Here is a 23,019-nt window from a genome sequence, read left to right on the forward strand (position 1 = left end):
GTCGCAAACCAATAGATGAAATATTTGTAGGTATTCACATGACGGGACACCATTTTAGATGAACCATGTCTGTCACAACCAAATCCATCACTTTTACACCTGTTCAATTTGTGCTTGTTTCATAGGCAATCTCTTGCATTTCATATCCATTCAATGTCAAAGTTGACACTACACTTACTGGTGCTTTTAGTAAGTCACTAAAGTGAGCAGTTGGTCAGTCAACAGACAGACAATACGTTCATTTAGAGATATATATACAGTATTTGCAGCAACACAGTATGTTTTTCAGGCCAGTTCTCCTGGTGTGGTCTGAGAAGCACAACATTTCCAGTGTTTTTTACAGTCTTGGCTCCCTGCTGGGATCTGGGTGGCAGCTGGTCAGGATCCTGCTGACCCCCAGGTCACACACACACACACAGAGTAGGACACAATATGTCTGTAGACAGCAGGACACACTGACTTTAAAAGAACGTTGACCTGCAGCAGGTGTGTGTTCTCTGTCACCTAAATAACTCATTTTCCGTGTAATTTCATGATATCTACACTCACTGGCCATATTATTAGGCACAGAAGCAGGAGTGGGATGTGTCATGGTCTTATGCTGCTGTGGTTCATCTGCTTCAAAGCTGGAGGTGTTATGCTCTTCCACATACCTTCATAATTTACATACAGTCCAATGCTGTGGCTTTTCCATCAATTTAAACAGTCTGACCTGAAAAAGATTTTCTCTTTTTCAGGTCATTCTCCGTAAACCATGTAAATGGTAGACCTGCAGTTTCCCGACATGCACCAACAGCCATCACGTGTTCATCACCTTTCTTCCTTATTCTGATGTTGCGTTTGAACCTCAGCAGCATGCCTTGACCATGTCTTTATGCCTTAATGCATTGAGTTCGAATTGTGTTAATGAGCAGTTGAAAGGTTGTAACTAATGCAGTGGCTGGGAAGTGTATGTCATGCTTAGTCAATACATTAACTAAGTTCTGAAGAAGTTATTAATAAGAATGACAAAAGTGGAAAGATAATACACAGAGAAAACAAGTGGTTGGAGGTCTAGGTTTGATGTCAGTGCAATCTTCCATAAAAATAAATTAGAATAGAATTGTGCTGGCAGGATTTACGTAAGGTGCCCATTAAGATATTTTACCGTCATGTCTGACATGGAAGCACCTTTGAGAAGTTCCATCATCTCAATTAACTCAGCCCTGCTAGTTTAAATTAGTTGTTATTGTTTTTTTATTAGTGTATCGTGCACAGAAAATATACCCAGCCCAGACAGGCTTGCAATACACCATTATTTAGAGATTCAGACAAGCAAGCCAGAGTACAACATACAAATAATATTGAACAAATAACTGACTTGTTCCAGGTTTTAGACACAGGTAGCAAACCAATACACATCACTCTTAAACAATCAGTCTACCAGAAGATTTACGGATTTTGAAAAGACATTTCTTTCAGTATGTATGTTGTTAATTCATCATAATGAGTACAATACAGAAGAATGTTAGGGTGATTCTCACTTTTGCTGAAAAGTTCACACAATCTATTTTTGGATTCCTGTTCTTAGCTGAGCAACCCAAGAATTCTGACTTCTTGATTCGTTTGGTGTAACATAAGTTTCAGCACAGTAATTGTGCTCGGTTTGAATATAAGCAAAGTAATATAAAAGCTTAGTAATGATTACAGGGATTACACTCTGCTGTGAGGAGGATGTGACCTCTGACTATTGAAGTAGGAAGGACACAGTCCGTGTCTTGAGAACCGTGAATGTCTTCAGGGAACAAGTGGCCATGATATCTGAACCAAAGGCTGTAGAAACATACAGCATTGCCACCCCCATTCCTTCAGAGTCAGAGCATTCATATCATACATATAGTCTCTAGTTCTACATGACAGCTCATATTTAGAAGTTTCCTTCTCCATCACTTCAAAGCTGTAAACTCTCAGTAAAAAAAAAAAACAAAAAGGGGGAGAATCCTGGAGTTTTATTGTGTCATCCATCTTACCCCGGCCCTTCCCCACCCCTCTTAATGTGAATCAGCAGCTGAAGCACACAGGAGGGTCCATCTTCTTCAAGTCCCAGCCTGACAGTGAGTGTCTCCCACAGTGCATTCCGTGAAATAAACCATGATCATGCACTGATTATGGTCTGTTTTTGATAGCTACACTTGTCTGCTGATGTCTTTCCCCGGAGCTGTGCTAAAGAGGCATCTTTGAAAGCTGCAGAGAATCTTCACTTGCCAAATGCCTGATGGTTTGTCACCTAATTTAGCTCACAACTCACACAGTTTTCTGCCTCGTGTTTTTGACCAAAGACTGCTTTGTATAGCCCAACTGTGGGCTAAAAACATGCTTTCAGAAAGGGCTAATTGTTGGGAGATTTTTTTTTTCCCCTCACGGCCCTAAAACCCTCCAGCTTGAAGCAGTATTTTGTCCAGAAAAACCAGTGAGACGAAACAGTACAGTAGCCTTACTCAGAGAGAAATTCAACAGTGGCTGTAAGATTTAAACACAGAGCCGATCATTGTCTTCATTTGGGGGGGAGCACACAACTAAGAGGGTAAAGATGGGACATTAATGTTTGGTGTTATATGTCCTATCACGTATGACTGTGGAGTTCATTTCATATAAAAACCCCATTTCCAGAAAGGTTGCTCTACTGCATGTGACGCTTGCTTTAAATGCAACAAAAACAACGAAAATGTGTAATTGGTTGAATGACTTGAATAATTTAACAGATAGAATTTCAGTGTTTCCACTGACAAAACTGATTTTGCAAACGCATTAAACGGTTTCATAATCCGCAGGTTAACCAGGAACAGATGAGGGCACGGAAATTGGGAATAAGAGGAGAATCCATGGGTCGTGGTTCACCATTTTGTGCCAAACTTCATGGGAGAATAGAATGTTTCTCAATGCGAGTTTGCACAGAATTGAAGTCTTTCGCCATCTGCAGTTCATTATGTCATGAAAAGATTGAGGGAGTCGGGAGGAATCTCAGGACATAAAAGGCATAAATAAAGGGTTCAAATCGCTGCTGAATGTGCAGGAGAATGTTGGAGGGACGTCTCGGTTATTTCAACACGACAGCAGCAGGCCTCGTTCTGCACACAGCGTGCGTGTCCTTGACTGGTCCTGCCTGCAGTCCAGATCAGTCTCCTTTTGAAAATGAGGAAGATCGGGCAATGACGACCTCACACTGTTGAGCATCTGCAATTCCCATAGAATTAAAAAGTGAAATTAAAGGAAAAGGAGATGTGACCCGGTGTCCCAACACCTTTTGAGTCGGTGAAAACATTTGTTCTGTCCGTTCAATAAAGTTTCAAGTCAGTGTCCAAACTTTTCTGGGAATTGGGTTTGTATGACAAATGCAAGATCTCATCTGAAAGCCTGTTTGCTCCTTTCACCCCCTTCTGTCCCCCAATAAATACCCAAGCATGTGGTCAAATGTCGTCACTTTTACGCAACAAGCTGAGGAAACGGGGAGAAGTGGGATCAATGCATTCAAGCCTCTCCAGGATGTTCTTGTGTACAGAGTTACAGTCTGTGGGGATTCCTTGTGTGAAAGAAGCTCTATCTGATCACTCCCTTGTGTGGAAGAAGAGAGTGAGAGGGGCTGAAATGAAGCCAAAGGAAAAGGGGAAGGGCCTGACATCAGCAAGCCAAAACAGCTGCCCCCTTCTCCCCCATGGAGGGAGACAGCAAGAGGGGGACTGATGGAGTAAGAGAGAGAGAGAGTAGGGGAGACTGTAGGGTCTGTGAGTGAGGAGAAGTGAGTGGTGTATGTACAGTGGTGGTCTGTAGGGGCTGAAGTGAAGGGAAGAAGATATTGGCAAGTGGAAAAGGGGAGGAGGTGGTGAGTGTGTGTGTTTGCATGCTTTCACAGTGAGGAAAGCTAGAGACTAAGGGACACGGGAGAGTGTGAGTGGAGGGGGCAAGGAAAGAGGTGAAGGTCTCTGCTTGGTTTTTGGAGAGGAAGAAGAGAAGAAGGAGGGGGGGGGGGGGGTCATCTGGAGTGGATTTCAAGACAGGACAAGCTGTCAGCGAGAAGGGCCGGGGTGTGAGGAGTCACTTGGGAAGAAGGAACATGCTGGAGAAGGAGATGTTGAAAAAATAAGGAGGCCCTTCATCACATGAAGGGAAGAGGACTTCCCCAACTGAAGCACTTGTCTGAGAGGAGCGGTTGAGGAAGAGTTCGGGAAGAGAGAAGGTGTCTGCTGGAATTATGGGGTGCATTCACAGCACGGGCACTGGCAAGGTGAAGAAACATGGACCGGACACTGACACAGGGGAAATCCTTATAAAGACGGAACCGGAGGTGCATCCTGAAATCCTGCACCTTGCTGAGGTAAGCACTCTTATGGGATATGGTACGCATGCCTGCTGCACACTGAGCCAAATGTGCTGCTCATAATATCCTCAGTCCGTTGGTAGCACAGAAAAAATCCTGGACATTCCAAAAAGCATTCTGGATATTTGGACGTGTATGGTCACGTGGCAGCTCTTCCAAAAGGCTGAGGGTGTTTGTTTGTCTAATTTGACTTTAAAATAAAGACTGCAGTCCAAAGCAGTTCTGGCTCTTCTGTGAGTGTGTGTGTGTGTGTGTGTGTGTGTGTGTGTGTTTCTGTGGGCTAAATAGAACAGAAGTATCTCATGCCGCACATGCTCGCATACCCAAGGATAAATGTCTTGCTCCTATTTACACCTGCACCACACGCATGTTCAATATTTAACTGTTATTTTTCAAGAAACATGTCAAACGATGGAATCAACAGACATGCAAGACAGGGAGTTGTGGAGTTGGGAGTGTGTTGGTATCTTTGTGTGGATCAGAGGACTTATAAACCATATTGAGTGAGGACATTTTGGCTGGTCTTCACATTCGGTCTCCCCTTAAAAGCCCTTTTTTGATGGTTAAGATTTGATTTTAGGTTTTTAGGATTAGGTTAAGGGTAAGGTTAAGGGGCCACGGAATGCATTATGAGTGTCCTCACTACGAATGCTGCACAAGCATGTGTGTGTGTGTGTGTGTACTTGATAGCTGTTAATCATGTCCCTCGGGAGTCAAGGTTCAAAAGGAAGTGGTATAAGTTACTGTCCGGTTTTGACCTGCCGTCCGTCTGTCTGCTGCCTCTATTTAGGAACACGTATGGATTTAGGGGCAAGCCACACTGTCACACATGTAAAGCCTCTGGAGCTCTTGCATACAGTAGAGTTGAAAATAAAAGAAGAGAATGTGTACACTCTCACATGACCGACTGACTGAAGTGAATTGATAACAGGAGCAGTTGTTTCAAATTGGGTTAATTCACTTAGTCTACTGATGTCTTTATTTGAACATGGGCTTGTTTTGCTCAGAAATGCACAGTAACTACTGTGTATAATCACTGACCTTGTCAGGACCAGTAGTCCTCATGGAGACCAAAACATGGTCCTAATGAGGCAGAGCTGGTTAAGGTGGTTATGGTTAAGGTTAGAAATAATGCTTTGTTTTATGAATGGAAATCAATGATGTGTGTGCGTTAGAGAGAGAGAGTAAGTGTGTGTGTGTGTGCGTGTGTGTGTGTGCCAAATTATGATAATATAGTCCCAGCTGAAAGGGTGGACTCTGCAGTGGAGAGGAACAAAATGTGTCATACATGTGAGCTGTCCAGGAGTAATTCTTTAGGTTGTTTTTATTCTATTAACCCCCCCCCCCCCCATACACACACACTCTTGTTCCCGCACCTATTTTCAGTATTTCATGGCTGTTAGAGGTGACTGTCTCTACTCAAGCAGGTTAAAAATACCCTGCCAGAACTTGAGCATACCACTGGCTCGCCACCTGCTCCCGTCCCTTGATCATGTGTGTGTGTGTGTGTGTGTGTGCGCGTGTGTGTGCGTGTGCATGCCACCAAAACTCGAGGTTGCTCCTCCTGCTCTCCAGCATGTAATCAGTTGTGGGGTGTCACTGAAAAAAGCACTCACTCACACAGACTGTGTCACTGTCCATTTACATTTCATGATTAAGAAAATGGTTGTGAACGTGATGAATCACCGCTGTAATCGCACTCTTATTGTAATATTGGTGTAATTTTTTTTTGTTACACACTTTCAAATATAGGGCCACACGGTGGTGTAGTGGTTAGCACTCTCGCCTTGCAGCGAGAAGACCCAGGTTCGAGCCCCGGTTGGAACAAGGGCCTTTCTGTATGGAGTTTGCATGTTCTCCCCGTGTGTGCGTGGGTTCTCTCCGGGTTCTCCGGCTTCCTCCCACAGTCCAAAAACATGCAATGTGGGGATAGGTAAATTGGACACTCTAAATTGACCATAGGAGTGAGTGTGAGAGTGAATGGTTGTTTGTCTGTCTCTGTATGTGGCCCTGCGATGGACTGGCGAACTGTCCAGGGTGTACCCCGCCTATCGCCCGATGTAGCTGATATTGGCACAGCACCCCCCGCGACCCTCTGGTGGAGGATAAAGCGGTAGATGATGACTGACTGACTGACTTTCAAATATATAAATCAGTTAAACCTGGCTCACAGGATGTGATGAGGGAGGAAGGTCCCACGTTGCAGGACAAAACTTTTTTAGTGTGTTTAGTATCACTCACCGTTACTTAATATCAAGTTATAATGAGTTATGAGTTATAATGAGTTTTATTGTGGGCTATTTATCGTTCCATATGTCATCATAAATATTGTTATCTTATCTAGTCTAGTACTTTTTCTCAAAAGGTTGTTCATACTCGGTGGCCCCCAGGTCAATTTATAGAAGAGAAAATACGGAAACAAGTAATCCAGGAGCCGGCCATGTGGTAGCGTGTTGCTCAGTCAACACAGACAGCGGCCATTTCATAACCAAGTCAAGCAGTCAACTGGACAGAAACACACATGTTATAAGAAAATACCTCCAAAAAAAATCTAAATCGCAACACAACCAGGTGCAATATCCAAATCAGAAGAATCAGAAGAAATCTTGCTCATCAGATCAGATCTGTTCAAAATCTGTCAAAATAAACGCAATACGATTTTCTTTGCATCTGCAAATGCTTATATCACCCACTGTTGCGAGTTACTGTTGCCTGTTTATTCTTTCAAACCAGTGTGGTCATTCTCCTCTGACCCCTGGCATCAACGAGACATTTTCACCCAGAGAAGTGAAGAGCTTGAGGCTCTCTGCTGTGGTCATACATGCTTGGAGAATGACACAGACTTTGGCTGCAAAGATCTGAGAGGGGTGGGGTTCCTCAATACTGCAATTCAATACTGGAACTCTGCTGATAGTCACGAGTGCCTCTGGAGACTGAGCGTCCACATTTCCTCTCTGCTGGTACTGAACATCCAGGAAAGTTAGTGAGCACAATATCATGAGCAGCTGCCTTCTGATCCAAATTCAACTTTTTTTTCCGCCTTAACAATCAAATTAATCTTCAACTTTCACTATTTCCTTTTGCTCTTCCAGTATTCATTGATCTGTGACAAATGGCGGGGAAATAACTGGGTGTGTATCACAATTGGGTGATGTTCCCACATTGAGAGACACATGAGTCATTTCATCTGTGTCCACTCACAGGCCGTTTTATTAGGTACACAGGACACGACAACTAATAAAGTGACAGACACAGGATGTGGGCTGGTCATGAGATGATGTTCTGCATACCGGTCCGGTCACTCTCCTCTGACCGCTTGCATCAGCTTATTTTCTTCTAAAACAGCTGAACAGGTGTACCTAATAAAGTGGCCATTAAGTATAATGCCTTTATCTGACAGATGACTGCAACAAAATCTGCTAACTAAATGTAAGACACATATTTATACACATGCAAACTCTTCATAAGAAGCATTAAAGTAACAAATCATTTGAATCTTTTGCTGCCAGCCAGTGGTTTTAATCTGCTGAGCTGCACTGACACAATTTGACCACTACGAGGCGCCCTTGACTCATCCTGCTTTTCAGAGAAATTTAAGTGACACAATTTAAAAAAGTGATTTTCACTGAGGTTTCTGAAAGGAAACTGATGAAATATTTAGATATGGCATTTTATTTTTAGGATATTTTCTCGTAGTGTATTTTTAAGTTAAGAGAAGCCACTGCACTTTCCAAATGACCATGTATCTAATGTTGAATGTTTAGTATTGTTGTAGTATTGTCTCATATACTGTATGTACTATGTATGTATTCTGTGCCAATAAAAACAAAATTTTTATTTTAAAGCAGTTTAACACTTATTTTGGGTCGTATGCTAAATTTCTTAAATGTCACACACAAGATTAAAGTTAAAGTTAAGGTTGCAGATAAAGGGCATCCTGAGCAGAAAATAAATAACTATAATAGTCACACTGTTTTAGCTGCTGGTCTAGAACCACGTTCATTTCACTTATTTCCCTTTTTTATATATATTGTTCTGATTAACTACAGAAAGAATAATTGTTTTCTCTAGCTTAATTCACTAATAACTGTTTTTTTTTTGTTTTGTTTTTTTAATCCTGCCGGTGAATTCAAGTCAGGTTAATAAAGGGTCACCACCATTGTAGGTCATTACATAAGTCCATCAATTCCACACCCACGAGTTTCATGAGTTATGTAATAACATTTAAAATTTAAATGGAGAAATGTTGTGACGAATAACCTCTTTCCTTATGTGCCCCTTTTTTGTCTGATTCTGTCTGCTCAGAGTGGATGGCAGAGTTTACGGCAGTAGCCATTCATCATAACGCCAGACACCATGTCAATACTTAGCTGACGTGTTCTCTGCTGCTTTGATTTTAAGATCAATACCTACAACATAATGATAATGTGTTCAATCTGTTTCACTCAGTGACCAAAAATAAACAAAGCTTTTCAACCTGATTTTATTTGATGTTTTTAATTTGATGCAGCAATGATTACAACTATTTTAACACAACGTGTGACTTCTGGACACTTGTACTCTGCGTGGAGAAAAGTGATGCAGTGCAAAGATGCCCCTGCAACTTTGTTTCCTATCGGTGCCCTTCAAATCAAAAAGGGTGCCGTTAAAATGCCCCAAACTGTGTAAATTATAGTCAGTACTGTATAGAAAATGCCCATCTTGATAATAGAAAGTGATGCTGTGTTGTAAAGGATGTCCCTGTATAGTTTACACAGTTGTGTGAGAATGTGGGAAATTACGTACTAGTGGTGCCTGCTCATTAGGTGCCCATTTATTTTTCGCCCCTGCCCTTATAAATCTGTGCACACCACTGATGGCACATTGAAAGTTACAGATGAGCTTTTGGCAGCCAAATATTCAGATATTTCCAACTTTAGTTGAATTAGTACAGACTGGGAAAATAATTCCCAAAAGACATCGTACAGTGGACTTTTTTGCCAAAAACTCTGGTGAATTGAGTCAGTGTGGTTGTAGCTGAGTAAACATGCTATTATTTCTATTATTTATTGTGAAAACATTGAAAAACCTTTGACAAAAGCATTCTGTCAAAAGTTCCGGGTTACCTGTACCCGGAACCCTACCGGTGATTAATTAGCGACGCACACAACAGAGTGACGTAGGTGAAAAACTTGTAGTGATGCTTTTTATTCAGATTAAACCAGCATGTTCAAAGTGTTTTTCCTGCCGTAAAATCTAAGGATAATGACTCCCAGCATTTCTGTAAGTATTACTGAGGGTTTTTCAGTGTCATTTGTATATATCTAATGTACTTTTATTGATTCATGAGAGTAGTGGTTAGCACTGTTGCTGCAAGAAGACCCGGGTTCGAGACCCGGTCGGAGCAAGGGTCTTTCTGCACGAGGTTTGCATATTCTCCCCGTGTGTGCGTGCGGTTTCTCCGTGTTCTCAGAATTATGACTACTCAGAATGACGTTGTAGATATCTGCAACTGGAATAAGAGATACCTTCATTTATATCCATAACTGAGTTGTCGCTATCTATAATGACAAACACATGAATGGCAAACGTGACGTCATAGACTTTGTTGCTTAATGGCGTGCTATGCTAGTCTTTGTGGTATGTGTAGCTTCATTTTAACTGCACGAGTATTGCTGATTTATCTTTACGCAAAAAAATGTATTTCAAAAAATCTGTTAAATAATAAAAGATACGATAATCCCATTAGTCAACGTGCGTAAAAAAACACAAGGAAGTTAAGTGAGGTATACAAAGTGAATATTTACAACATGGACGTATGAGTGTTATGAGTTGTGATTGATTTGATTTATTTATTTATTTTAATGTAATTGTTTCTTTTCAAATGCATTAAAACATGAATAGAGATATTAGTGTAATGGAAAGATTATTTTGGTGAGTTTTGGGGAGTGAATCCAGGGATCTGCACAATATGTAACTGAACAAAGCTCAAGGTAAAGTCACATAAAACATGAGTTATACATTTCTATTCATGAAGAATGTAAGCTGCACACACGCCACAGAGGCACTGCTGTTTTATAATACATGTGCGTGTTTGCCTCTGCACTCACGATTCGAGATGATGGGCAAAGCGTTTGTGAAGGTATATCAGAGCTGGTGTACATGTGCGGTCACCTTCCAGAGTAAAATTCAATGCTGCTTCTGTTTAGGGAAAATCCAGGGAATGGAAAAAGAAAAAAAAGAAAAAGTGCCAGTGCTGAAGAATGTTTTTTTAAGGCCAGAAAATGCATCAAGACAGGAAAAGAAAACAGGAAAAGGTGGGCAGGTATGTTGTTAGTGGCCCTCCATCTTTCCCACTGACACACATAGCTCTCCTTTTAAGGCTCTCGTTGATTGTACAGCCTAAACTGTTATTCCTACCCTTAACCATAACAAGTTATTACTTAACGCTAACCGTAACCCCAGCCACAATTCAAATCTTAGCCCTAAACTTAACCATTTCCTCAGAAATCAGATTTTGCCTCATTGTCTCCATGACAACTACTGGTCCTGACAAGGTCAGTGTGTAGGCCAGAAAAAGGTCCTAAAGAGGGAAGAACTACACACACCCTCTCTGTCTAAGGAAAGATTGAATGGTTGAAGGTGCCTCTCAGAAGCTGTTACTCTGGGTGGGTACTACCACAACTGTTGAGCATTTGTTTATAAAAAGAAAAATCCATGGATTATGACTCATAGTATTACATTTATTTGCCTTTAGGAAGTAAACTCTCACTGGGAAAGTATGACTGTGTGCACACATAGACTGTAAGCACAGTTTATACATTATACTGAGGAGTTTAGGTGAAACAGTTATTCACTTCTTTACACACCTGCCAGTCTGGTATTACCTTACAGTGGTGAAAGAAAATATATGCTATACTATAATATACTGTATGTAGTATGAGTATCCTGGAGCAACCCCACCTTCTTCATCCAAAAATCCTGCCAAAATTGTAACTAATGTCTGGTTTGAAAATGCCAAGAAGTGGGCAGGGAGCAGTGAGTGAGTGAATGGGGTGGGAAAGGAGATGTGAGGGAGCACCGCAGGGGGTGTGATCATCTGCACAATGTAGAGGAGACACACAGCATGTGATCAGATTTTACTCTTGTGTGTGTCTGCAGCTCGCCAAAGCTGGGAGCCACACCTTCATGGAGAAGAGCTTCAAGAAGAGACGGATATGTGAAGTGTGCAAGCACAACATCATCAACCCCGGGGCTTTTTGCAAGGGTGAGTTCACGGGACAGAGCCTGAGACACAACTGGAGAGCGCTGATACAATAAACTCTCCCTTCTGTTTGCAGAATGCAAGGCTGCAGTTCACAAGTCCTGTGAAGCCAAGGTAAGACGACATGACTTATCCCTCTGTACTGAGCAAACTGTGCACCTGTGACACAGGTCATTGGGTAGTGTGAGGTTAATGTGATGTGGAGTAAGCCATGTGCACTGACCTAGATGTCTGCGTAAAGAAGGCCTCCCTCCTGAACAGCTACCAGGTTACAATGAGTAATTCAGTCATGTGGTAACATGACATAGCAGGAATTGTTGACAGTCGTCGCGCACACAGGTAGATTCTGCGTGTGTCATTTATTTTACATTAACCCCATTATTTGCAAACAAGGAAAGGAGATTTCATGAATTGTGTTCATCTTGCTGAAGACATTTTCATAGATTTAGGTCTTTTGAGGAATTTTTTTCAGAAATTGTTTTTTAGGAGACATATCAGGGGGTTCTTATGCACTACCTGCTTGTGAAATGAACAGCCATTCCAAATCTTTTGTCTGGGTGTCAGACTTTTCATTTCACTGTAGGTGTGTTTAATTATTTATATTTGTATTTAATTATACTGTTTTATAATGATTTTTATCAACTACTGGTACTTTCCAGTTTGATTTGAATGAAACTGAATATGGAAGTGAAAGTTCATTTGGACTCACAGGCCACTTTAATAGGTACACAGACAACTAATAAAGTGGCAGGAGTGGCACCCACCCAGTTTTCTGCTTCATGGTTAAATGAGTTGAGGGTTCAGTGAGTGGTTTCTGAGGTACTGTTGTATCATTTCAATCTAGTCTGACAGGCATGGTGTGATATGGGACTCTGGCATTGTTAAAACCTAAAATATATAAAATATCACAGTATCGCAATACTGCTATTACAGTTCTGAAATGAAATGAAATCCACCTCCTTTGACCACCATACACCGACCTGAAAGGGGAGGGGTCATGTTACTCAATGCCACACAACCTCAGATTTCTGCACTCTATTTTGACGAGTCATTAAAAAGAGGCGCTGTATGACAGATACATTTTTAATACCTTGACTTTTTAATACTGTGGTATACTTGAAAACTGGTTATCAGGTCATGCATAATCCTCTGCAAAGCTATTTTGTCCACATCAAGTTGCCCAGGAGAATATAGACTACAATGCCAAGTGACTGTGTTTTGTAATATCTGTGATATTTTGTACCAGAAGTGTTTTCTCGAACACTATCTGTCCCCAGCTTATGTCAAACAACTGGCAGTTGCTGCCTCTGCTCTCATGTGACCCAGCTCACTGTAGCTCCACATCACACAGCACTGACTGAGCTCATGACCTTGCTGTAACACTCTCTCATTTGCTCTCTGTCTGGCAGAGGACTCTATTACCTTTATTACTCAGCTCTCAGCTCAGCTCAAGTCCACATAATCTTGATTTAACCAGGGAAAACCAGCAGGTGCACGGCAAACACAATATATGTGAGTTTAAGCTATATGATAAAATATGAAAATATAAAAGTGGTGCAAATGAATTTAAAGAAGTGCAAAGTTTACATTTTTACATAAAAATACCATATATTATAAATCTATAACTAAATTAATTGTCAGCTATTTCAATAATCAATTATTTGGTTTTAATAATTATAACAAGTGTTCTGATTTGTCAGCTTCCTAAATGTGAATATTTTATGTTCCATTGCTCCATTTGACAAAGAAATCATTAAAACAGGAACATTTTGGTTTGTGGACAAAACAAGACATCTAAGGACATCATTATCTCGACATTCGGGAAACTCCAATCAACATTTTCAACATTTTCTGACACTTAACGGATCAAACGAATACGATTGTAAATTAACAGATTAATCGATTATGAAAATAATTGTTAGTTGCAAGAGGGTCCATGCTAATACAGGAGATATAAGATATCGCAATATAAAATATTCACAAAATATTAATGAGAGTGCTAAAACATCAACATATCTGCCATAAAATTTACGCATTCTATGATAAAAGAGGGCAAAATGTTCTTGAGAGTGAGTCGTGTCCATTGTTGCTGAGATTGATGAGTGATGTTCAAGCAAACCGGCAGTTTATTTTGAATAGAAGGCAGTGTTGTTGTAAGTGACAGCCATCCTACCTTCTAATAGAGGATACAAGGATGGGTCCTAAATTTATTGTGTGTGCACAATCATACTCACATACTCTAATGGTGTGTGATTGAACCGCCAGCTGTTACGCCCGAGCAGCACACATTAAACAGTGGATTATTATTTTTGTCATACTCGTCCCCCTGGTTGCCACAGCGATAACCCAAAACAACTCTTGATGGCTGCAGCAGAATCAGGCGCCTTACATGGGGGAGGGGGTTAATCATCATTATCATCATCACACAGGACTATGATCGTTCTGGACAGGAAGAAGTCTGAGCGGGTAAATATAGAAAATAACAAGAGTGCCGTAGATGCCTTCCAGAGAGAGATCGGTGAGAGGACACAAATAAGTGAGGAGCAGCAGCTGTGAAGGCAGACTGTGTGTTTGTGTGTGTGTGTAATCTGTCCATTAGGGGTATTCATAAATAAAGGGGCCAAGGCTGCGAGGTTTCATGTCATGCTATCTCTGTCCTGTCTCTCCTGTGTCATTCTCAAATGTCAACATATTGCTTGCTTTTGGATTTATTTCCTCTATCTTTGCATCTTTTGTGACACACCATCATGGGTGATTGGTGTGTCACTACAGGGAGTACGTAGCAATAAATGACTGCTGCTGCACTACGAGTGTAATGAGAATGGTGTGGGGTTTAACTTTCAGCATGTTTAATAAAAGAGTGAACACAGAGTGTGGCTCTACCACATGTGTTCATATGTGCGTCATCACTAAACTCCCGTGTTTAGCCTACAGCGGCTTGTTCCTTGAAATTATTTAATATCAATCGGCCGCTATACTCGGATTACCTTCACATCTGTTAGATTTCTTTTTTTTTGTTTTGATGCTTTGTAGAAACAGTTAAAGAGAAAAAAGTTGTACAACAGCCACATTTAGTGCTTGAAATGGTAACTGCAAGTCTAACACAAACATTAGAGAACCTTGTTTGCCTATGTTTCAGAAAACTTATACCCGGTATTATACTGTATTCACACTCATACACAACTACCCCACAATCTGATTTTATTTTATAAACATTGAACCTATTTGGTTCATTTGTATGTGTCAACAACAGGTGGAGAATTATCACATGATAAGAGGACAACAATAACAGACTGTAAAAACATGTTATATGTTAAATGTTCACCAACATCGCATATGTCTTCAACAGGGGTATTGTTGTTTTTGATGTTTTCGTAGTGATATGTGCTGCTTATTAGTTATTGGGTGGGAGTTGAAATAGGCCAAAACACTAACAAACAAAACATAAATAGAGTTTGCAGCCCACACATGAAAACTGTTTTCAAAACACTGTTATCAGTGAAGCCAGTATTTCAATTTTACCCCTGTTATTTTGTGACTATATCTTAGATATTATTACACATAGCCTCTTAAAAGCTTTCCTACTTCTCTGTGTGTGTGTAATATACCATCATCATACATCGACACCACTAACGCATCATCTCTCATGTTAACACCATCACCATCTAACTCTGCCTCTTTGTCCTGTTGCCACTTTTGCTCTGCCTGCTGTTACCTCTCTCTGAGCCCCGGGCCACTGAAAAGGTCACAGGACATCAGCAGCAGCGCTGCTCGGTGTCTGCTGCCTGCATGCAGTATTGATGTTTGTGTTATTAGTGCACATGCAAGGCAAAGCACATGCACAGTTGACATGGTCTAAAGCGTCCCTGTGTGTATGACACAGGCAGAGGGAGAGAGGGGCGAAAGTTATGTTGCATGTGCTGCTGCCTGGCACTGAGCATGTGAGTGTGTGTCATTTTGCAAGAAGGAGGGAGGTGAAGTGAGTTGGTGACGAGAGCAAGGATAGAGTTGGTAAAAGGGAGGGAGAGAGAGAGAGAGAGAGAACTGGTGTATCACACTCTTAGACAGGACTGCTAAAAGCAGAGGGAAGGACTGAAGCTGCTTGTTGAGAGGTAAATACACACTCTGCTCTGTTTTTTACTCATGAAATATTGCTTCACTTCATACTCAGCACTTGAGTTCTGACTCGTCATGTTTATTTGTATTCATTTTCTACCAACTTGCAATCTGATGTCCATAAGCGATGTCCACAGTGTTTGCTCTGTTAATGCAGCATGTGATTGTGCACGTTAGCTCATTAAAGCTGCAGCTGGGGAGCTCTTGATTTGCCAAGACTCAGGATTTAATTTAGTGTGATTGAGGCAAGTGCAGAGACTCTACTTGTGACCTACAAAACAAACCTCAGAGATTTAAATTTTTAAAATTGGAGAGTGAATTCATAAGATTTACTTATTTATGAGCTAGGTCTTACTATATTTGCAGGTTAGCAGTCAATCTAGCTCTATTTAATTACATTTTTGTATATTTATAGAGACCAGAGTAGGGATGGAGCTAATTTGCATCTTTTGTCCCTGGGTAGGTAAAGCAGAAAACTTCTTGGGCACAATAAATATTGCAAATCAATATATAACATTTAGTTTAAAATATAATGTATAATCATTCTGTATGACTAATGTTATATATTTTGTTAAGTAGTTAAGTATTTTTCTTACATGAGCCAAAACATTTTCATCACCCTTTAAATATAGTTTTTCTGTTCAAAATATGGATGGACTGCTTCATTCTAGTTGCCTTTTAATTCAGCTTTACAGTCTCTGCTATGACCTTTGGGTCAAACCCTGCATGAAATATAAGAATAATTGAAGGACATATTCTCTGCTGCTATTAAGCCAATTAGTTTTTTTTGGATCACAATTACTTATTGCCGTTTTGATGTGTGTTCCCAAAAAGCCGAACCAAACAAGACAACAATTCCCACGATCCCATGCTGCTTCCCAACATCATCAAACATCTGTTATTGTTTTGACTGAGAGACCCCTTGCAGCACAAATTACATACTGTGCATTTGAATTTGCATTTGAATGCAATGCTGTCATTGGTGGTGGCATTTCTATCTAGATTTTTAACCTGATCTTCAGATTTGTTTTGAACACTTGAGCTTCCTGAATCAGGTACATAATTTCACTTCATCCACTACTTTCACTAAATATGCAGGTTGCCCAAAGCTGTATATGCATAAATAAGTGAGATTAGAGATTAGAATATTGTATTAATCTCTGTCAGCGCTGTGTAAAGATGCCTTTGTGTATACATGTATGTTGTCATCTCTGAACAAAGGGGCACCTGACAGAGACTCTTTCCTATGGCGTCATGTGATGGATGCTAATGTTGTATAGTGAAAAACAGATGGTCACTGGTGTCTGCTCATACACGCCAGCTGTTCTGCTAATGTTTGGTGCTGACTTATGAATTGATATAGTGACTGGAACCCTATAAGGAGTAGTATAGTAGTAACAGTCATGTTGCTATCAGTGCCAGTGGGGCTGGAATGGATAAACATTCATGCAAGCCTCTTCTCTTTGTACAAATCCAGCAATGTCACATGTTGACCAGATGTGGTGTAGATCTGTGGCTTCGCTTCCATCAGGTGTTTTTAAGCAAGTCATGTTTTCGACCTTTTGTTTCTCTCCATGGGGAACTGAGTGGACATGTTGTCCTGTGTGGCTCACCATTACAGATCAATAGGATGGTAGAAACAACAAATTCGATGGAGAATGGGATCTTTAAAAAAAAATTACTCCGGGTTGTGTTTGAAGTAGATAAGGATGGAAAATCCTGCCAGATGAGTATCTGTGTAACATGATTAAGGTACATAGAGAGTTATTGCTGTCACGTTGTTGTTGCCATTTATAACCATCACTGGTATGATACTGTGTGCAGATAACTATCATAGTTAATTGAATTTTATTGCTTTATTGTACTTCATAATTATGAAATATTCCAAGAACGGTGCGCACACGCACAAACACAGCTTGTTTGTTCAATTAAGAATGACTATAAATGCATGCTACTTCTCTGTCGTCATGCTGCAGTGATGCTGATAATGTTGAATGGTGTTGCTGCGGGGAAGCCAAGTGGATTTGTGAGATGACTGACGGATGACAAATATACAGAAAGAGCTCTTGAGTGTTCTAAGAGTCATTTAGTCTAAAATAAGGAGCTTTATCAAAATAGCTCAGTGAAATCTCTCTGCTCTATGTCAGTGGTCAGGAGGCATGTTCAGCTGTTGACATCTCTCTCTTTCTCCCTCTCCCATCCAGCAACTCTCACTTTCCCTCTCTTTGCCTCTCCTCCTTCCTCTTCCTGGCTTTTTTTCAGAGCTCTGTCTATAGTTCTACTCCCTAGACAATTGATCTGTTGCTTTGAGGCCTTGTCCATGCTTCCCCTCATTCCCCCGCTTCTCCAGACCAGTTACACAGTGACTCGTCCTGGTTACAAGCTCTGCTTATACAAGGTGTTGTTTGTCATTTGATGTTGTTTATTCAGGGGGGAAGCAAATTCTTGTTTCTCATGGTAGGGATGATTATGGTTATCCTGTCTCCCCAGGCACTGACAGTAGAGAGGGGGAGGGTGTGAGGTGGCAGGAGAGGAGGAAGAAAGGGGGAGTGACAGGCAGTAGGGGGTAGGAAATAGTGAAATGAGGGATCAAAGATGAGGGGGAAAGGAAGAGAGTTTGAGCGATAATGAGCGAAAATGATAGAGCGATAATGAGACAGTAAGAGGAGAGGGGACTTCACCCTTTCATGTATGTCCTCCTCAGTAATAACCCCACCTACATTTGCCCTCTGTTGATTTGGGTAAAACTTTAAGCACATGCCAAAAAATGATGTCTATCTAAATGGTCCAGTGTGTAAAAGTTGGTTGAAATGATTTTCATTTGGCAGAAATGGAAGATAAAATGATTATAATTAATATTTAGTGTGCAATGACCCAGTGATATGAATTGTTGTTTTTTCTCTCTCCCAGAATGAACCTTTTATATTTATATTGGAAGCATATGTTTTGCCCACAATGAACAAACTAAAAATCTTTTGAGTTTTGATGCTAACTGAAGGCAAGATAGGTCTCCAACATGCTTGGAATGGTAGGGTGATGCGAGGGATGTTCAGCTGCAACATTTAATAAAACAGGTTTCACACACTGTACCTTTAATTATAGTGTGTAACTTTAAAATGTAAACAAAATATCCTCTACATTTAAACCATTGTCATATAAGTTCACACAGTGCTTATTAAGTCTATCAGCTCCACACGTATCTCTCTGTGTCTCTCTGTATAGCTGTGTTTAGATCTCATGACACCCAGTGACATTCCAGTGCTACACACAGAAAGTGATATACTATGACAAGACTGACAGATGCAAAAGCAACACTGCACCTTGAAGGCAAGACCGCTTCAAACAGGTTGAAGTACAACTGAAAACACAAAGAAGTGGAAAGAATGTGTCATTTAATTTTAATTTAAAAGTTTGATGGGATGGTGCTGCATACACACAAACACTACTTCAGCCAGGTCTGAAAGTATTGCTTGACAGAGCCTGTATTCAGATAAAGGACTTTCCATACAAATTATGTTACATCATTTCTGTTTATGTCGACCAAACAGTGACAAAATAATAACATCAACAACTAAAAGGTTACTCACTGTAGCTTTAAGTCTTACTTAGCTTTAAGTGGATTTTGGGCATTAGTGTCTTTTTGTGACCGTATGGAACTTGGAATAAGACATGTTTAATTTGCTTTTCCAGTTTGGAATGGGAAAGCTTACTCACGTATCCCTGTGCACAGTGTGATGTCAGCTTGGAACTGTCAGAGTGAAAGTCACTCCTCCTCAATGTGGCACAGCAAGGCCTGTGTCTTAGACTCTCACATTTATATTCTGCCTTCTTGGAACTGCGTCAGCTGCTCCATGCAGCACAACTCTGTGTTGGATTTCCTCTGCCTGGAAAAAGCAGTGACAATTCAAGGCAGTGAAATTATTTTCTGTGCCTGAGCTCATGTAGAAAACTAATGGAAGATGCACCCTAAAAATGCCTTTTCTACCAGTTTGAACTTGTGTGGCCATTCTCCTTTTTCCTCTTGCATCAATAAGGCATTTTTGTCTGCAACATACCAGATATGTTCTCGTTTTCTGACCATTCTCTATAATCCATAGAGATGGTTATTGGTAAAAATCCCAGTATCTCAGCAGTTTCTTAAAATGCTCAGACCAGCCTGACACCAACAACCATGCCACATTCAAAGTCTCTTAAATTGTCTTTCCTCTTCCATTCTGATGCTCGATTTGAACTTTAGCAGATTGTCTACTCTAGAACATGTGTTCATGGCAAAACACAGTGAGTGGCTTTCATGTCATTGGCTGTTATATTTGATATTTGCAATAAAATGCAGCTGACCAGGTGTACCTAATGAAGTGGCTGGTGCACGTAGTTGAACCCTTGAATACAGAGGCCACCATCTTGCACTGCCATGTTTCTACGAGAAAGAATGACATCCTTTTTGTTATATGAAGGCAACTGTATTTTCTGATGTGCTTGGGACAGGTTAGTCTTCTGTGTGTTACAATCTGCAGAATGAAAAGTGCACTCGATCAACAAGAAAAAGAATTGAGCCACTGTAGACACTGGGCCTCAGTAATAGTCAGTATACTCCCTGAGGGTGGGATTGAGTGTTGTCACTGGCACCTCAGTAAACGCTGCCTGATGAACAAGACAAACTGAACCAGATGGCTTTAGTTCACAGTGGCTCCAGCACTCACTTCACTTCACACACATTAATGAAGACCCTGAGGCTGGCAGAACTACCAAAAAGCACATGTATACACCCTGCATGTGTGTGTTTGTGTTAAGTTTGAACCAGTGTTGACCAGTGCTGACATCCTGTTGAAAATTGCATCCTGTTGACTCTGCTGTTTCCCCACCTCTGTCTTTATGTTGCGTATTGTTGCGCTCTGCTTCTAGCTTCAAATATGATGTTGTTTTGCGTGCACATTTGTGATTGTACATGGGTACATTGCACAAGTATGTTTGTGTCCTATGTAGGGATGGGACGATACCACTTTTTTGTGTCCGATACCAATATCACAAATTTGAGTATGTACAGATACCAATATTAGTCCGATACAGTCATTTTAGACCGTTTATGAACTATGAAGCTGTTAACAACACAGTTGTGCTAAGTTATTTCAAATACATAATTCTCCAACTGTGTAACAAATATTAGACCAGTACCCTGTGTGCGAAAGACATCACGGTCGCAAGTTCGACTCCACCCCTGGCTGATTGTACTCAATTCCATTGTAAGTCGCTATGGATAAAAGCGTCTGCTAAATGACATGTAATGTAATGTAAAAAATATTATTCTCCCAAAAAGAAGAAATAAAAAGACCAAACATGACCCTGTTAAAATGTTTTAACTGATTTTTATTTACATTTTTACAGTCTGTGCATAGTGAAACATGCGACATATAGGCTTCTCAGATTTTACTTTTTTATCTGTCCGATATCTGATCCAGTGATTTGACCAGTATGGGACCAATACCGATTCCCATCCCTAGTCCTATGGCTGCATTTTTTTGTGACATTAATAACACATTTGTCCTTTTGTAAAAAAATTGGTAAGGTAAGTAGCCTAATGTTTTTGTAATGCTGGTTACATGTTTTTAGAACATCACATAATTTTGGTAATTTAAGTGATGTTTTTCAAAGAATAGTTTTTGTAACATTTCAACATTTTGTAACCTATTTTTGTAAAATTAGTTTTTTGTAATATCACTATTACTCTATATAAAGTAGATTGTTAAAATGAAAAAATACATAAATAAACCATATAAGTGCAGCTGCACAATATAAAAAAAGACCCAGATCTGTTCAGCAGTAGCATATTTTGTGGTGCTGTTACCAATTACAGCATGTCCCTTCTCCTTCACTCCTCCTTGTACTCATTACTCTGTAGATCACATGGCTGTCAAAGTATTTTCTCTGTGACCCCTCTGTTATCTCCACTGTGTTTATATGCAATAGAGTTTTTAATTTAGCTTGTGAATTAAGAAAGCATCTTCTACACACATGATAAATCTTTGTCCAAGAAGATTAAAACTTGTGTCATAACCTGGTTCAAGGCCATAACAAAAAAGGAGGGAAATACAGCTTTAGTGCAAGTAAAAAAGTCATTTATTTTATGTCTTTTATATTAGTTTATTTTACGTTTTAAACAAAAAATAATGTAAAATCATAACCTTAAGTGAATACATGTGATACATCATCTGTAAGATGAGTGTGGATGAGTGGCATGTGTGAGAGGTGTTAATGGAAAAACCAAAAACCAAACCTGGGGTTGTTTCTGTTGTAATTCTCAGCCATTTGACTTGTTAACCTGCAGTTTGACACCTGTCAGCACTGGCCAGAGGGCGTCTCAGCTGTCAGTCATGGGGGTTCAAAGGTCAAAAGTTGATAGGGTGTCACCTGTCGATGTTTACACTGAGAGCCTCGACATGTAGCTATGCTCTGATACTGAATCTTTGATACCATTCCCTGGTTATTTCCTCAGTTTTCACCTATGTTTTCCAATTTCCATTACACATTTTATTATTGTTATTATTCAACGGCCACCATGTGGACTGTGAAGGTATTGCAGGTGGGCTGGGAGTGGTCATGAAGGGATTACAATTTTTCTGCTTCATAATCATATCACTTACCACCTATCTCCTCACCACCACAGGGCCAATTTACAGTATGTCCTCATGATAAACTGTCCAGAACAAAATAACCTGTTCAGGCTGTATAGTCTGTTTGCATGACCTCAACTTCCCACTCTCTCTTTTGTGTATACGTGTGTTTGTGGTTTTGGCAAATTACACTTGGCCCAAGAGCAGAGTAGAAGAGCTGCACGCCACATGTAGACTTTATCCATCTCTTCCAACTCGTGCTTCTTTACGAGGCACGAAGACAGACCAAATCACACGCAAACATTTTTCATTGAGTATCTTTCTCTACTCTCAGCTCTTTTGCTTATTTAACTGCATCAGTCCGTTGTTCCAGGAAGAAGTATTTGAAAAGTCACACACGCCAGCTTCACGTTCTTTACATTTGGTAGACATGCAGGCAGGAGTCTGCCAAATTTTGTTTCAGTTTGTGTATGTGTGCGTGTTCTTTGTGAGGACCAAAATTACGTAGAAATATGGAGTGAGGACATTTTGGCTGGTCCTCACATCTTTAAAGGTATTTTAGGATTAGGCATCTAGTTGTGATGATTAAGGTTAGGGATAATTCTTTGTTTAGGCTGTCCAAATAAATGGTAGTCAATGAGAGACCTTAATAGGATAGCTGTGTGTGCGTTTGTCTCTTCAGTAATATGTATTATTAG

At 40.4% G+C, this 23,019-nt stretch overlaps 1 protein-coding gene across 4 annotated transcripts in view; it reads left to right on the plus strand.

Annotated features, from left to right (window-relative positions):
- The first annotated feature begins 3,727 nt into the window (after positions 1 to 3,727).
- The window catches only part of LOC131460960 (tensin-2-like), a 35,810-nt gene continuing 16,518 nt past the window's right edge, over positions 3,728 to 23,019 (plus strand). For 3 of the 4 annotated variants that reach the window (XM_058631898.1, XM_058631900.1, XM_058631899.1), the window contains exons 1-3: positions 3,728 to 4,351; positions 11,495 to 11,600; positions 11,674 to 11,711. In XM_058631898.1, the coding sequence (XP_058487881.1) occupies positions 4,229 to 4,351; positions 11,495 to 11,600; positions 11,674 to 11,711 (267 nt within the window). In that variant the 5' untranslated portion in view covers positions 3,728 to 4,228. Of the gene's footprint in view, positions 4,352 to 11,494; positions 11,601 to 11,673; positions 11,712 to 15,659; positions 15,710 to 23,019 lie in introns of those variants that run through there. The other variant, XM_058631901.1, reaches the window with a different exon arrangement.

Source organism: Solea solea, chromosome 6 (assembly GCF_958295425.1).
Source record: "Solea solea chromosome 6, fSolSol10.1, whole genome shotgun sequence".
NCBI classification, from domain to species: Eukaryota; Metazoa; Chordata; class Actinopteri; order Pleuronectiformes; family Soleidae; genus Solea; species Solea solea.